Below are 17,534 nucleotides of genomic sequence, written 5' to 3' on the forward strand. Positions count from 1 at the left end.
AAAATGAGGCACAAGTGGCCTTTTGTACACATGCCTGTTTTTTGTTTTGTTTTTTGGGGGAGGTATAATTTCCATATTATTTGCTGCATTCAAGCAATCTCCAAACTGTTTTTACAACTCCCCAGAACTCAACATGTGAACTGATTAAAGTAAATTGAGACATGTACACGATAGGAGGGTGCTATTGATAAAGAAGACTAGGAAAGTCTGTTTGGAGGGAGAAGACAATAAAATCAGAGTCCAGTGGCACCTTTAAGACCAACAAAGATTTATTCAAGGTGTGAGCTTTCGAGTGCAAGCACTCTTCGTCAGACTAAGAACTGACCATCATTAACAGTAGGAATATATAAGCAAAAGTTAATCTTGTTACATTAGTAAACTGTGGCACAGCATCCAAACACAGCCACATGAGAACTCTCTGAGAAGGTTTGTATACCCTCCTTTTCTGTACCTTGGGGATTCTCGAAGTGGTTTACGGTTACCATCCCTTCCTCTCTTCACATCAGGCCGGGGGGGGGGGGGTGTCTGAAAGAACTGTGGACTGACCCAAGGTCACCCAGCAGGCTTCATGTGGAGAAGTAGGGATATCAAACCTGATTCTACAGATTAGAGTATGCTGCTCTTCAGCACTACTCCATGCTGCTTCTATGTTTGATGCTCTTAATCATGGCTGATGGGGAAGCAAAGGAACCCATTGAGGCAAAATATGCCAGCGTTCTTTCAAGGAATAAGAGGTCTGGAACATTCTTTCGTTAGTTGGATGATATCCTGGCAGCATCATTGACTATATTCTAAACCTGACTATGGTAGGAGGATTCAGGAAGACTTGGGATCTCAAAGCACTCTCAAGTCGGGGGAGTGGGGGGGGGGTTAGTCCCAAAGACCTTTCTCCAATTTACTCCTCGTTTTACTGCAGCAGCAGGAGATGGGTGGGTCAGCAAGAAGAAAGACTTATTCCTGCCCTGCCATCACACTGGTTCCATCACAAATTGAGATGTCAAATGTGTACCAAGAAACATTACAAAGTTTGCACTTGCACCACCATTTAGTTATTTATTTTGCTTGTTTGTTTGTTTGTTTATTTGATTTGATTTATTGCCGTCTGCTGTGGTGATTTACATCAAGAGTAAAAACGCAATAAGTTACCAAAGCTAAAACCCTCAAGTTCCCCCTCCCCTCCAACCACCCCATGAAATTCAAATCGCCTGACTGAGTTCTGGGCCACAGTATGTGTATCAGATGTTAGTGCAATAAAATGGTTGAGATTTGGAGATTTGGAGGAGGGGCCATAAAGCTCTTCTATGCCTTGTCCTCAACCAAACGCCTGGCAGAGGAACTGTGTCTTACAGGCCCTGCGGAATCATATTTGAGCCAGAGAAGATTTCTGAGGGTGGGGTGAGGGAGAGCTGCCCTTATCTCAAGGAGGAGTGATGGAGCTTATTTTCAAAGCACACAGAAGGCTAACTTGGCAGTGTCACTAAATGAATACCTGAAGGAGGAACTAAGCCTGTTGCAGTTGAAGCTATATGGACTTTTGTGAACAACTAGGGGCCAAGCCTGTTGCATTCAGGAATACAATGGGTGCTAGATTGGGGGAGGGGGGTGGATGGCCTCTCCCTCCCCCAGGACCTGGAATGGCTGCAGGTTGGAGGCCTCTGGGCAGGGAACTCACCAGCAGGTGCAGTTCTTATACAGCTAGGATCTGCAGCCTCTGAGGGAAATGGAAGGAGGAGGGGGTGGTCAGGGGTGAGGGACGGAAGGCAATTGGCTGGCTGCTGGGCAGATGGGTAAGCCAATTGGAGGAGGAGGCACTCAAGGATGGGACAGCTGCCCTGGGTGGCACTTAAGCCATGAGGCACTCTCCTCCTCCAAGGCCTCACCGGAAATATATTATGTAGAACAGATGACCTTTCATGTTATATTTTATATACACCTGCAGTTCATATCTTTTCCCAAGAGACAAGACCACCAGAATGAAGAACTCGTGCAGACAACAGCTGGTTCAGACTAAGGATCTATATAGCCCAGCTTCCTGTTTCAAACAATGGCCAACCAGTTGCCTTGAAGGGCCAAACAAACAGAGAGGCTGAATTCTTTCCCACTGCTGCCATCTCCCAGCACCTGTATTCAGAGGTTTGCGGCCTCTGTTGATAGAGCCTCACTCCGTGGCTAGTAGCTTGAATTTGTCAAGTTCCCTTTTAAAGCTACGTATGATAATGCTTATCCCGATACACAGCAGTAATAAAAAAAAGCAATAATGCTCAGTTTCGTAGATCAACAAGTGCTGTTTCTTGAACAATGGATTCCTCCACAGGACATGAAGCTGAGCTATTTCCTGTAGCAAATTGGAAACGATCAGACTTCTACCCAGAAATACGTAAAGAAAACGATGGGGGAGTTCACAGAAGATCTGGGGAAAGATATTTGGAGAATGCTATGGAAGCGTCACAACTTCCTAAGAGAGGAACAGCTTTTTAAACCCATGTTAGAGTTTTGGGAGCAAAGACTAAGCTCTATTGTTACTAAAAATGGATGCTACTTTTCCTGTATTACGCTGGGCGATGGCCATGTCTGGCAATATCTTCTTGTAACGTTGTTTTTTTTTGGTAAAAAAATGCAGAATCAGTGAGAGTGAATACTGCTGGGCTAATCCTAATGACTAATTAGCTAATTTCTAATTAACTGTTTAGCTGGTACTAAATTGCTGCAGGGGGTTGCAGACAATGGTAGTACAGACATGCTGGCTGTGAAAGCGAAGAGAAGGAAACCTGTCCTGCAGTAAAAAATATCAGAGAGAGGCCTTCACAAGTGTTATGAAGGCTGGAACAAGATGCTACATTAAACACACAGCTGCCACCCCAAATGAAAACAGCAGATTTAGCACCCCAGCCTCCCCTCCCCTCCCCACTGCCCCTGCCAATTTAAAGAACTCATCTGGATTCAGATGTCATAGCACTGTGCAATTCCCTGCCTCTAGTCAATGGTCAGCCAATGGAATGAGATGGGAGAAAGAAACACAAAATGCTGTGATATTAGGATAGAAGGTAGCTGCCCTAGATTTAACGGACTTGCTGCTAAGTGCCAGCCATGCATTGAATGGAATAAGTGATTTCTGGCACAGGATTTTTTTTTTCCGACTCCAGTATTTAAGCAGAATAAGTTCACAGAATGATCATCCCATGAACACACACACTCAGCCTCCATTCTTCTGCAGCTTCTGGGGTTCCCAGTTTAATAGAGCTGTTTGTGAATGTTGGGAGATCCTCAAATATTGAGCAGAATGGAGAATCCTCTGGAGAATCCTTCAGAGGGTAGCCATGTTGGCCAGCCAGACTGGAATCCAGAAGCATCTTAGAGACCTTTTTTTTTTTTTGGGGGGGGGGGAAGAATGTTTGAAAGGCAAAGCTTTTTTAAAAAAATGAAAAATCAAAGAAGGAGAAGCCCCTCCCTCCACTTGCCAGTGCTCATGCAAGGGGAGGGGCAATTTCTGCCCAGTTCCCTGTCTTGGTGCAGCTGCATCCCATGCCATTCCTGAAGGTATCCTAACCTTCCAGAATAGTGATTTTGAAGGGAGGGCAGAAGAGGATGAAGATGGGTACGGGAGGGAGGAGGAGGGATCAGTTCCACAAACTCCTTCTATTTACAAGTCGTTGAATCTTAACCCTTGCTTTTCACTTGTAAATATGGTCCTCATGTTTTCCCACATTTGAGCAATAGACCTGTAAATATGGCTGTAATTTGAAGGATTACTTGGGTGGCCATTAGCCGGTCCTCAGAAAAGAAATTATATATCATTTAAGAATATATTACTCGGCTTTTTCTGATATGATGCTTGTGTAAACAAGTTGTTAATTGTCCCAGCCCTGGCCTGAATAGTCCAGGCTAGCCCAATCTCATCAGATCTTAGAAGCTACGCAGGGTCATCCCTGGTTAGTACTTGGCTGGGAGACCACCAAGGAAGTCCAAGTTCGCTAGGCAAACCATGGCAAACCACCTCTGAAATCTCTTGCCTTGAAAATCCTATGGAGCCGCCACAAGTCATCTACAACTTGATGGCACTTTTCACCACCCAGATTGCCCCAAGTACATTCTTGTACAATGGTGGGGAACAAACCTACAAAAACCCAAATTTACTATTGTGATGGTGTTCGGCAGAAGTAGCTGAGCCCCAAACCGAAATCAGGGATTGGCGTTCTTTACTTGGTGTAAAGGGAAGAGCAGGTTCTGCTGAACTGATCCTGCGTTGAGCAGGGGGCTGGACTAGATGGCTTGTGTGGCCCCTTCCAACTCTATGATTCTATGATTCTATAATGGTGGGTGCTACATTTCTAAGAGGATAGCATATATGCTAATATATGAATGTGGATTACAAAGGCTAGCAAAGGATCAGGGAGAAAAAAAGTATTTGAGTGTCTCTTGTGAAAACAACTGAGGCAAGCAGAAGCAATGAGAAAGTGGTTGTTCGTACACACCTGCTGCACTTCCAAAAAAAGAAATGGAAAGGAAATGCCTCAATGAAACAGCAAAAGAACACGCTGCTCTGATGCTTCTTCAGCTCAGAAGTTCCTGACTCACGGTGATATCCTAAACAGGGTTAACCCTCTTCTAAGGCCATTGATATCAACAGGCTTACAAGGATGGAACTCTGCTTAGGACTACTGTTAGTTTATTTGTTTCCTTCCCCATTGCCAGGGGTGGCCAAACTATGGATCTCTAGATGTCCATGGGCTATAATGACCATGAGCATCGTGCTGGCAGGGGCTCATTGTCGTAGCCCTTGGACATCTGGAGAGCCACAGTTTGGCCACCCCTGTCCTATACGTTACTATACGGTCCATCCAATGTTTGTTGATTCACTGGGTGTTAGACCCCCTATGAAATAAGCAGAAATCCACAGTCCACCACACAAGCAGCTGTTTGGGGCCTGAGCATGCTTCATGAAAGCTTGGTCCTTTGGAACACCCAACACACTCTGAACAAATCTAACCTATGCTTTGAAAAAATATAGCTGAGAAGAAGAGAGTTGATTCTCTTTGCATAAAAGGGGTGTGAGAGGAATCAATGTTGTACTTGGAACAGAATCACAGCCCTGGCAAATTAATACAGTAATATTATCTATTAATAACCCAAATTAAGGCTTCTTACTCCACCTATCTGGCTCTTGCATTGTTGGAACAGCAGATACTGATAAAAGCAACTGTGGTTTGACAGTATATGGTATTAGCTAGGAAATTATATCTTTTCCCTAACAGAGCAAAACTCCCCGTTTTTGGACACTGGGGGATTGGGAAATTTTAAAAAGGGTTACAGGTATGAGCGTGTAATCCAAAGGCCCAGAAAAAAGTTGGCACACCTATGTGTGGCCCAACTTCATAATACTGTTAATTCCCCAGGAAAATGCTCTTCAAGGCTGGGACCACAGACTTCAATTCTTTCTTAGTCATCAGCAAGGGAAGGTGCCTAACTACTTGCAACGATATTTGGACACTTTCCCATTCTATATACATTTGATTTGTTTGTATCTACAGAAAGTGAGCAGAAGAAAATAAGAAAAGAAAGACTGTAATGTTGAAAGGACTTGCCTATTGCTTATTGAAATCATGCTGTAAACCCACTTACTGCAGGCAATCAAAGCTCCTTTTTCATCACAGACAAAAAAGATTGTGAACAGCATATAATTTTCTGATCTCTGTAGCTTCTCACCATTGTGTTTCTCTAACCTTGGGCCACTGCAACCTCTTTCTGGCCACATGCAATTTCAGACAGTTCATCGCATTAGCAAAACAAGAGGCCTATTTATTTTCCCAATCAAACAAAATGCTTTTGAATCCCAGCAGCTCGAGAAAGCTGCTATCTAGAGCTGACTCCAGAACAAGAAAAGGTCTCATCTGATACTTACGTCGGCTTTCATACATGCTCCTGGACTGGGCCCAGATTTTGAATGGATCCGGCTTCTTCTGCCCAGTGTTGTCTGGTTGATCCGCAGCTGGCGCTTCAGGGGCAGGGTAGTCGGGAAGCACCTGAGTGCTGTGGACGGGCGAAGCAGTGTGTGTGCTGTGGTGGCTGGAGACACTGTGTTGAGAGCTGTTTTGGCTATCTTTCCTTTCAAGTGGTTGCTGTAAGCAAAAGTGCCAGAAGAGATGGGGAATGGGGGGGAAAAAATCCCAAGAAGGTTAATGGCTTGCAAGTAAGCAATTTCCTGCAGGGTTTTTGTTTTTTTGGGTCAATATTATATGTCTGTATATATATAAATATATATATATATAGAGAGAGAGAGATAGACATTTTGGCTTCTACCATTGCCAGTTTTGTGCTGAGTACAGATGTATTTTCCCGGTGATAGACAGAGAGAGTGACAGAGGGATGCAAGAAAGGGGAAAGTCATCCATCACAGAGAAAAACATCCAACCTTCCACGTACAAGCGCACTGCAAATAAAAGTTCCCTATTGGATCAGTGGCTTTATATATTTTTTTTCACCCTCTGCTCAAAACAGCATCTCTAAACTGTGGTGAACAACTTTGTCCTAAGCCATTTTGTCAGCCAATGCAATGCGGGTTTGGTTAGAATACATCTTTCCCCCGCAAAGTTGGCCATATGTGGCTTACAATAAAATAAACAACAGATCAGATTAAAGCCAAAACTACCAATAAGGCTGACAACCAGCGTGACTGGCTTGCTGCAGCCCAATACCAAGCTTCCAAATGATTTCATATCTGTTTATCCCCCATGATACCACATACAAGAAGTTAAAATGCCCCAAATCACCAATTTCTGATGGGTTGAAGCATAGCAGGACTCTCTTCAAATCTGGCAAACTAGCGAGTGGGCACAGAAAGACATCTAAAATCCCACATCTTCATTTCCCTTCAATTTTGTCACCTTATATTAGGTCACTAATTGCTAGATAAAAACTTCATTGAGGACACTCCACTGGGTGACTCTAGAGAACTGCAGATTTTGGGAAATGGTTATTTATTTATTTAGATTTTTATACCGCCCTTCCCTACAGCTCTGGCCAGTTTACATAAAACATTTTGGAACATTTAGATTTGCTGAACATTTGGTTATGAGTAAACTTTGTTTATTCAGCTTATTTACAGCACATCTTTCTTGCCAAGACTCAAGGTAGATTACAGAGTACAGACAGAGAGAGGGGGAAACGAAATCATACTGTACAGGGCAGTGAATGAATAATGCCATAGCACAAAACTGAACATGGAGGGCAACAATGTGCTCACACAATGTAAATTAAACAATAAACACTGCAAAGAAACAATGTGGTAGGAGCAGGAATATATCATTAACTGCAGCAGTCCAGAAGCATGTTGGTTCCACAAACTGAAATTAGGCAGGAAGTTTCACAATCTATATGGCACCACACAGCCCATTTACGCACTGGGAACTTCATTGCCCCAGCTCCCGTGCAGGAGCACAAATTGGGGGCAGATGAGGCGCACCAGGCCAAATACTCCCCCATGTGGGTGCAGGAAGAGGTTGGGCAACCTGCCATGACTCAAACTCCAGCCTGCAGCCTGGCATGAAACCTCCAGTGCGTAAACGGTCACAATGAAGACGCTAATAGCTTGAATGAACAGCACTAGGATACATTCAAGGGGTCCCCCTTCTTCCATGATCAGACAGCCATGTAGCAGCCAGGGTGATGCGGTGCCTAGAGTTGTGGACTTGGATCAGGCAGACATGGTTTCCATTCCCACTTTGCCACAGAATCTTGCTGGCGTCTTTGGGCCAGTCACTCTCTCTCAGTTTAACCTGCCTCACAGGGTTATAGTAAGACTAAAACGGAGGAGAAAGATTGGGTATAAATGAAGTAAATAAACAAAAGAAAATCACAAGGTATAACAATAACCTGCTACTAGATGTTACTAAGTGTGGACATCTGTCCATATATCATGCATCTCATACATTACGAATGGGGATGCCAGCCTCCAGATGGGACCTGGGGATCTCCCGGAATTACAGCTCATCTCCAGATTGTAGAGATAAGTTCCCCTGGAGAAAATGGCAACTTTGGAAGGATACACTCTATGGCATTGTACCCTAATGAGGTTCCTGTGTTTGCCAGCCTGGATCTAGCATCTATAACACCCCATTATCTGGCAATCCTAATTACTAATTAATCCTAATTATTATTTCAGTGCAAGTAACACTCTCATATATATTTAAAAAAATAGATTTCCAACTTTGCTTAGCCAGTATCCATTCCAGGCCATTTATCTTTCAGGGATTCAATATACATGTTCTCTAAAAACCAAGAAGAGAACTCTAGGGTCTGTTCAAGGTCACAATTCAATAAAAGCATTATAAAATGATAGACTCAAGAATGCGAGGTTTACCATCCCGTGTTTGTAAGCAGGAAGCCACTCGCATTTTACCCCTTCGTGTGGAAATGGTCTAAGTCTTCAATTTCCTTTTGTGAAAGGAATGTCATTTTCTGAGACAGCAGCTGAAAGGCCCTCCCATGACTCTCAGCTAACCTATCATCTATAAAAGATAGCTTCTTGCATGAAGGCACCATGCTTGGATGTCAAGATTTAGGCAGACTGGTACATGTGGAAGAGGTCCTTTGGTTGCTGAGTTATAACCTTGAACTGGGCCCAGAAATAAAGAGATAGTCCATTCAACTGAAGCAACAGTACGTAGTTTTAAATGCTCATTTTGCCATGCTCCAGTAAAGTCCTCGCACCTGTATTTGGCACCAACAAGTTTCTGAACTGTCCTCAAAGGTAGCTCCACACAAAATGTGCTACCATAATCTAGTCTGGATCATATTAAACATGTGGCCAGGCTGTGGCCGGCCTGCAGAACACTTCTAAATCCTTGCTTGAAATTTCACCTTGTTCTGGAAGATCAAGAACAAAAGATGCTTTCTTCCATTCCCTATCTTGACTTGGCCAATCTGGCCATATGGATCCATTCCACTGTAACCTCAATGTTGGAGTAATGCTCTTTGCATAGAATTGTACTTGAAGTCAACACAGAATCTCAAACTGCTACAGAACGCTGCAGCTTTGCTGCTATCAGAAGCATTCACACTCAATCTGTAATCACTCCACCGGCTACCAATCTGTTACAGGGCACAGATCAAAATATTAACCTACAAAGCCCTTCAGGTCCTTGGACCCACACTCCTGCAGAACCACCTCTCCTACCATGCTCTGCTCCAGGAGCTTTGCTCAGAGGAGCAAAACCTTCTGAGGGTTCCACCCTTAAAATGAACAACAGCCTTGTCACATGCATTCTCTGTTGTGGCTCCCACTTTTTGGAACAGCTCACCTGAGGTGGCCAGGAAGTCCCAAACACTTTTATTATTTCATGGAATGTGCAAAACAGAAATGTTCAAGAGGTCATTTTTATAAAGGGATTACGACTGCTGAATAATGGAACAACTCAGGAGTGTGCTTTTTTAAGAGGATAGGATTAGAGTATATTGCAATGTTTACCATATCACTTTGCTTTTATGGCATTATCTTTTGTCTTTGCAGTTTACTTTATGCATTTTGTTATGACATGGGTGTTCCCCCCTTTGTTGTTTTCTAATTGTTTATTGCACTGCATTGTTTATTGGCTGTCTTATGCTGTATCTAATACTTAGTAATTTATCCTGTGCCTCAATGAGAAAAGGCGGGCTATAAACAAAGAAAGTTAATTAATTGTTACCCTGTCACCTGCTGGACTCTCATGGCAATCTAGGGTATTTTGTTTTAATTATCTTCAGCTGATTCCCCCAGCCAATCACCAACTCATTCAGTGTTTCCACGGAATATGATCTTCCTTAACTGAGTTTTCACAGAGTTTTCTATTTCCTCTATACCGTGTCCCTGAGTAACTACATCAAATATTATGACTTAAGGTTCCCCTTCAACCAGTTCCCACAACACCAACAGCTCTCTCTCTCTATCCACTTGGACATCTCATCAGTATTACAAAATGAACAAATCAAAGAACAAGCTTCGCACTCTCTTCTCTGTTCTCCTTGTATAATTGCAAAGGGGTAGACAGATTAGCCTGGTACAGCAAAATACAACAAAAGTCCTTAAGGACTATCAGCATTTATTTCCATATAAGCTTTTATGAGTCACTACCTGAAATATGTGGAGGAATTCTATTTAAAGAGAAGATTACTTGGAGGGGTGGGGGGATGAGACCCACCTCTCACACCCAATTCTTTGACTCATTCCCTCTTCCCTGATTGTAATATTCCCTTTAAATAGAATTCTCAATTTGAATTCCCTCCACATATCTGAAGATTTGAGGGCTCACGAAAACTCATATTGCTATAAATGTTGTTAGTCTTTAGGGTGGACTTTTGCTTTATACTCCTTGCATGATTATGTCACCATGCACTATGTAACAGATACAGAACCTTGATTCTCACTCTTCTCTCCTTTTTTTTGGTCCCTACTCAGCCGTGCCCAAGTCAGGCCACGGTGATTGCAACCTTTAGAAGATTGTAAAATTATTGTCCTCTCCAGCTTTGGTTCACCCTATGGATACCTCTCACTAGGGGTAAAATTGATTTTGCTGTCCAAAAAAAAACACCACTCTTACTAGGAATTCTAGTTCTGGCCGATAGGAAGAAGCTATTTACCAAGTCCATCTTAGTACAAGTGGAAGCAATGGAAGCTCCCTTTCTAGTGAGCGTCTAATGCTTCCTAATACTGCTGATGTGCAATAAGATCTTACTGGCTGTGCAGTGCTGTCATCCAGCCAACTCTGAGTAAAATTTGGAAGCCCTGAAGATTCTCTGCCCTGATGCTACTTCAGAGTACCGCATTTCATTCTCAGCAGCAGAACTCAGCTGCTGGGAACACCCCCAACCAATCAGGGTAGTGACAATTTTAAGCTGGCACAATAATCAGCCATCAATAGAACAGTGTGGGGTGGGGGTGAAGAAAGGATATACTCAACAACTTTGCCCCTCACCTGTAAGACGGCTGGAGTTGGAGGGCACAAATCAACCTTAGACCTCTTTTTTGAAAGAGAAGGTAGGATGAAACATTTTTAACAAATATATTTAATACCCAAAGCATGACACAACATCCTTACTGGCCGGTGCTTGGATAAATACTGGTAATTTTTTTTTTTAACCACAGAGACATTCACTGTGGTAGAATCACATCCAACAGCATACTAAATTCAAGAGCTTGTGACCTCAGGTTCTGGCTTAAGTAATTTTACCTGTAGGAAAGTCCAACTCATGTGTCCATAAACTGAAATTTGGTGCATAAACTGAAAAATGGGCTGAAGCCAGGGATGGGGTAGGGGGGAGATAATTCCAAAATGGCAACATAGCCAAAGAGGAAATCTTTTGAACTGTATGATTTTTCTTCACTATTATCACAGCTTTCTTGATATCATCTCTATATCACAAGGCTGGTTTTATGTTTTATGTTTAATTTTACATAATTAACTTTTGCATACAGTGTGTCCATCTATAATTGGATAACTCAAAACTTCACAATGAATTCCAATTCAATAACTTATCAATGAGCTATGCTAGATACTAGATACTGGTCACAAACACAAATTAACAGGTCAAACACCCCCTCTCTAGCTACTTTTCTATACCGAGTGTTCCCTGCAAGCCCTTTGAATCAGGACATGCAGCCATTTCTCCCCCCCCTCTTGAAAGTTGTGTAGCTATTTGCTGAGAAGTGTGATAACTCCACAAGCAGATTTTGCTCTGAAATTCTTTATCACCTTCTCCTACAGCTCTTGACCCATCAGATATAAATTCTCTGCTGACTTAAATTCAAAATTACCTTTACCCTTCATACTGAAACCCACATGACGTGTGCTAGCCCTGATTGCTCAACTCCTGTGATAATTTCCCCCCTTGCCTGGAAATGCAGCTAGTAGTTCATGCATGAAGAAAATGTGCTGAGAAAACCACCCTCAGACATAAACAATGGCTGGTTCATCAAAGTACTTTAAACATAAAATATTATCACTGCCTTTTTTCACCCCGGTGTGGGCATATTTGTGACACAGGAGTGATGGCACAGAATTCAGCCATAAAGGAGTATGCCAGGTTTCAAGGGGTTTGGTCAAAGGGTTGGTTTACTAGCTTTTCAGAGGCTTTAAAACATGAAGGTCCATTACTCAAAGCCTTGCAATAATCACAGAAAGAGAGGTTTCCCATTCCAAGTTGCTTAATCAGCTTCTATTAACATGGTGCCATTCTACCATAGCACAGTAGTAACAGGGTCTATTCCTTTTCTCATTCCATGGCCAAAACTTGGAAGTGAAGGCTTTAAGTTTGGGAGAATAAGAGAGATGTGAGCCTTCTCTATGGATACTGAGTAAAGTCTTTTGCATCTGCTGTTAGGCAAGGTGAGTGGAATAGGATGGTTAGACCAACTGCCTCTTTTCCCCTCAGCATAGAAGACAGAACAGGACAGAAAAAAAACACAGAAACTGTCCCCATTGTTTTTGCCCTGTTAGTGAGATATAGTGCATTTGCCCCCAGAGTTTTTTTTCTGCCCCTTTGCCCTCTTGGGTTTTCTTCCTTTCCCTGGCAGAGGGGAAGATTAAGAAAATAACCCAGTCTTCCTGGTTTTAAGAACTAGGGGAAACATAATGTAGTGAAATTCTCTTTTCCCTTTAATCTACCTCCCTGTGATATTAGGAAGAGGCAAGAAGAGAGAGAGAGAGAGAGAGAGAGAGAATATAGTACAGCCAACTAAGACATTCCCCCATACAGTGTTATGCTTGGGATGCTGCTGTCAGACCCTATCTCTTCCCCATTTGAACTAGGAGAAGATAGGTAAGTAAACAGCCCCATATGTGGTTACTGGGTCTGCTTCACATGGTCACCTGGAGGCAATTCTCACTCACCTCAAATGCCTGGTTATTTTTTCACCCACAGCCCAATTGGTTCAGAACAGTTGGACTAGCACACCACTAACACACCATTACTGTCACATTGTAAATTCTCACTTCCCATTTAGGGGGAGGCTAAAATGTTCCCAGCCCACTTCCAGATCAGTTTGGGTGGGAACTTTTCAGTCAGGTTTTGTATCTTACCTATTTTCACTCCCCACGCAATGAAATATTCTAATAGGCCTCGTTACACCCTGACGTAGTAAACCATGGCCCAGAATGTTCCAAGTTTGTCTTATTCAAAATCTGGCACCAGCATCCCTACACACACCATTCAACAAAGCTACCTCTCAAATTTAAGGAAGTTTCAAAAGTGTGTTCAGCAATATGTGAAGAGGAAAAGAGAAGGGTGAGAATTAATCTTCGGAATACAGATATTTGGAGAAGTGGATTACACCCTGAGACCCGCTTTATACCAGGCTAACAGCAGGGTTTATGTAGAGTCCCTCTCTCCCTCCAATTTGGTGTTCCCAAGTAATGCTCAATTATGATGTCCCAACTGCATAATGGTTTGATTTAAAAATAAGACAATCTGTTTACAAGTGCCATTATGATGAAATGAAAAACCACTGTTGACATATGACACCATTTACCACCTCTGCGGGTACAAACCAAGGGTTTTTTGTTTTCAATATTCTACATCCCTTAGCTATAAAAATTAGCAATACAGGACCTACTTTTCCATAGATTCATCAGGTGACACTGATGCTTTATATAAGGATCTGCTCCCGGGTGGGGGGAAGTAAATAATCATGTGGATTAATCATGTAAATAATTGTGTGCCAGCCAGCCAGAATTAGGGAAAATGATCAACTAGGAAGGAACCTATTAGCTGCTGGAAATTAGCTGTTGGCAGTCCCTGATGTTACAGGGGCATCAGGAGACAAACCTATAAAAAGGCAGATTTCATGCTGCAGGTATAATATCTAAAGTATACCAAGCACATACAATCATATGGGGAAAGTAAGGAATGAAATTTTCCAAATATAATATATGTAAGGATATGACTCTTTTGGATGAAAATCTAGATGCCCATCTAATATGAGAGAAAACTAGTGGCAGATATATGCTCATAGTAATTAATGAGCCAACTGTTGTGCTATATTTCCCCTGCACACACACACTATTGTTACTTCAAGCAATGGTACACTGTAACAATGAAGGAACGCTCTTGGAGTGAAGACATGTAATCATACTACATATTGGTAGGGATGTCACTATATTTTGTTACTACTCTGGTTCAATTTGAAAGACTGACTTTCTTTTATGATTTTTCAGTGTTCGCAGTGAAATGGGATACCAAAATAAAGTCATTTGACAGCAAAATTAACGTAGAGATCAGTTTTTGTGTTTAAATGACATAGTAGAACTGTGTGTGGCAGAAATGCCATAAAGGTAAAGGTAAAGGTATCCCCTGTGCAAGCACCGGGTCATGTCTGACCCTTGGGGTGACGCCCTCCAGCGTTTTCATGGCAGACTCAATACGGGGTGGTTTGCCAGTGCCTTCCCCAGTCATTACCGTTTACCCCCCAGCAAGCTGGGTACTCATTTTACCGACCTCGGAAGGATGGAAGGCTGAGTCAACCCTGAGCCTGGCTGCTGGGATTGAACTCCCAGCCTCATGGGCAAAGCTTTCAGGCGGCTGCCTTACCACTCTGCGCCACAAGAGGCTCTGAGAAATGCCATAAAATGCCATAAAATGATGCCATAAAATGAGAGAAATGCCATAAAATGATGTAAAAATGCTATGAAAGAAGGAAATGATATGGCAAAACTAGCAAAGAAAACAGGAGTGATGAAATCAACAAATATGTACAAAACTTAACTGAAAATGGCATTTTATACACATTGTTTCATGTTAACTTAAACATAGCTCAGAAAGAAGTTAAAGCTACTATTAATACCTGAAGATTACTTCCATATTCAAAATCTAACCTGTTTACACAGCCCTTGCAGAAACTTCATTAAATTGGAATTAAGACTATACAGGAAACTGTATTACCAATTACATAAAGAAGACAGTATCTATGACCTATGCACTACCCTCAGCAGACTATTCTTTTAGGAATAAGCAAATTCTAATTTCATGCCAGAACAATAGAAACTATATTTAGAGAAACAGAAAATTAAGAGTGGGTGGGAAATCATAAGCATGTTGTCAAATCTTCGGAGATTGCTTTCTTACCAACCAGAATAAACATTTAAGTCTACTAACCTATTTTACTGATGAATACTATGATATTTTCCATTTTTATGGTATTCTGAAAAAAAGATGAAGTTGTCATGTCTGGACCAAATTGGAAATACTTTCAGTTTAGGGCTTTGGACTTTATTCCCTGCTCTAAGAAAGTGCAGTGTCACATAATTAATTTTAATAAAGCTTCTGCTCTATATAATACAAATATTGGTAGGCCTGCTGCAATCCTCCCCCCCAAAAAAAAAAAAAAAAACCCTTAGCATATTTCATCTATGGCCCTATTTTATCTACATACCTCCACTAACAACGTGGCTACCATGATGACTGAAGCACGGTCTCTAATTGTAACATGTAATACATCAGTGTGTACAGCCATGGATTGTCCTTCCCCAAGGGTCTATGCAAGTTGAATTGCCCAGTATTAAGGGAGGATTTCTCTCCATGTCTTACAGCAGTGGTCCCCAACCTTTTTATCACTGGGGACCGTTCAACGCTTGACAATTTTACTGAGGCCTGGGGTGGGGGTACTCTTTTGCCAAGGGACGTCGCCGCCGCCTTAGCCCCTGCTCCATTTGCTTTCCTGCTGGCGCCCCTAACTTCCCGCCACCTGCTGGGGGGTGCTGCCAGCAGCAGCTGCGCAGTGCCACGTCAAGGGGGAGCCCCAGCCATGGCAGCTGCTGGAGAGCACCAAAGGTGAGCCAGCGGCAGAGTGGCAGGGCAGCCCCCGAGGCAGCAGCTGGGGAGGAGGACGGGGAGGAGTCGCAGCCCGGTACCGACTGATCTGCGGACTGGTCCCGGTCCCCGGACCGGGGGTTGGGGACCACTGTCTTACAGTATCCCAAGAGTAACACTTTACCTTCTGTATTAGAAGGGAGTAGTATCTATTTAGGTTTATGCCCAAAAATAAAGTAGTGAAATGCATGTATTCTCTAGAACAGTGGCCCCTAACCCCCGGTCCGGGACTCCTCCGTGGATCAGTCGGTACCGGGCCACGGCTCCTCCTCATCCCCCTCCCCCGCTGCTGCCTCGGGGGCTGCCCTGACACTCTGCTGCCGGCTCACCTTTGGTGCTTTCCGGCGGCTGCCATGGCTGGGGCTCCCCCTCGGCGTGGCACTGTATAGCTGCTGCTGGCAGCGCCCCCTAGCTGGCGGTGGGAAGTCAGGAGCGCCGGCAGGAAAGCAAGTGGAACAGGGGGTCAGGAAGCAGCAGCGATGTCCCTTGGCAAAAGACTACCCCCCCCCCAGGCCTCAGTAAAATCGTGGGACCATTGCTCTAGAAGACAGAAGGGTGTAATGGTACAGCAACCAATGGAAGCCAATGGAATTGGCTGATATGGCTGGAAAAGGACCATATGTACAGCATATAGTGCTGCAGAAAAATGACACAACTATATAAAGAATTTTAGTTCTGTGTTATGTACTTCAATAACATGATTATTTTTGACTCATAGAAAAAGATGCAGGTGGCATTCAGATATTCTAGTGTTTTTCTTAGATGCACCCTGAAACAATGAAGTGGGTCCTTCCAACTTATGAGGCTACAAGAGCAACTGCCTGATGTTCTGGGCAAATCCTGTCACTCAGAAAAGAAACACCTGACCAAACCAAGCATTTCACAGTGGCAAGAGAGCCAATGAGGGCTGGACTATCATATTAGCTGTCCAAATGGCATGCATTCAAGACTGATTAGGAAATTCAATCCAAGGCCCGCTTTGACATGATAAATGTCATTAAGAAATTAAGAAATTCCAAAAGGAGACTACAGGGATTTAAAGAAAGAAGGAACGTTTCCAAAGGGAAACCACCTTCTTAATTCCACTCACTTGTCTAGGTACTGAAAATGAATTAAAAATAATAAATAAAGACTATCAGCCCATGGACCACTCGGTTGATTTCCATAGAATCTGTTCCTTCTCTCTTCCTTTCTATGTTAGAGGCTCTGCTAAAGCGTCCTGGAATTTAGATTCACAGCAGCTGGGAACCTAAGACAGCAATAGTGGTGTTCTCTTTCCCATCCATTCAATTATATAGGAAGGAAAGACAGCTGGGTCTTTGTGGGATGGCCTGCCACCACTGTTTTGAATCAGAGTAGCCAAGGATTTAACCTATAGATAAAGAGTTTGCAAAAGGTTATCAGTGCTAAATGATGGAGGCCGCCTTCCTTTAATCTCAGATATATAAATTACTAAACTAGATTTAATAGCATAAGTAAAAAACATATAATAAAAATAGCATGCATCAAATATTCACGAACATTTAAGAAAGACGCTTGGATACCGCATTAAGATGGAAAATCACAGTCTTTCACTTTGATGACAAGGGACGCTTTTTAGTGGGTGGAAATATAAAAACTGGGCTACTTCATTTTGAAATCATATAATCAAAGAAATGGATACAACAGGGCCTCCAAATCCGACGGGAGGAGCTTCTTAT

At 42.8% G+C, this 17,534-nt stretch overlaps 1 protein-coding gene across 29 annotated transcripts in view; it reads right to left on the minus strand.

Annotated features, from left to right (window-relative positions):
- The window catches only part of MAGI1 (membrane associated guanylate kinase, WW and PDZ domain containing 1), a 566,279-nt gene that overhangs the window by 49,501 nt on the left and 499,244 nt on the right, over positions 1–17,534 (minus strand). For all 29 annotated transcript variants that reach the window (XM_077325070.1, XM_077325078.1, XM_077325089.1 and 26 more), the window contains one exon: positions 5,900–6,116. In XM_077325070.1, coding sequence (XP_077181185.1) covers positions 5,900–6,116 — 217 coding nt within the window. The remainder of the gene's footprint in view (positions 1–5,899; positions 6,117–17,534) is intronic.

This window comes from Paroedura picta, chromosome 3, assembly GCF_049243985.1.
Source record: "Paroedura picta isolate Pp20150507F chromosome 3, Ppicta_v3.0, whole genome shotgun sequence".
In the NCBI taxonomy this organism is placed as follows: Eukaryota; Metazoa; Chordata; class Lepidosauria; order Squamata; family Gekkonidae; genus Paroedura; species Paroedura picta.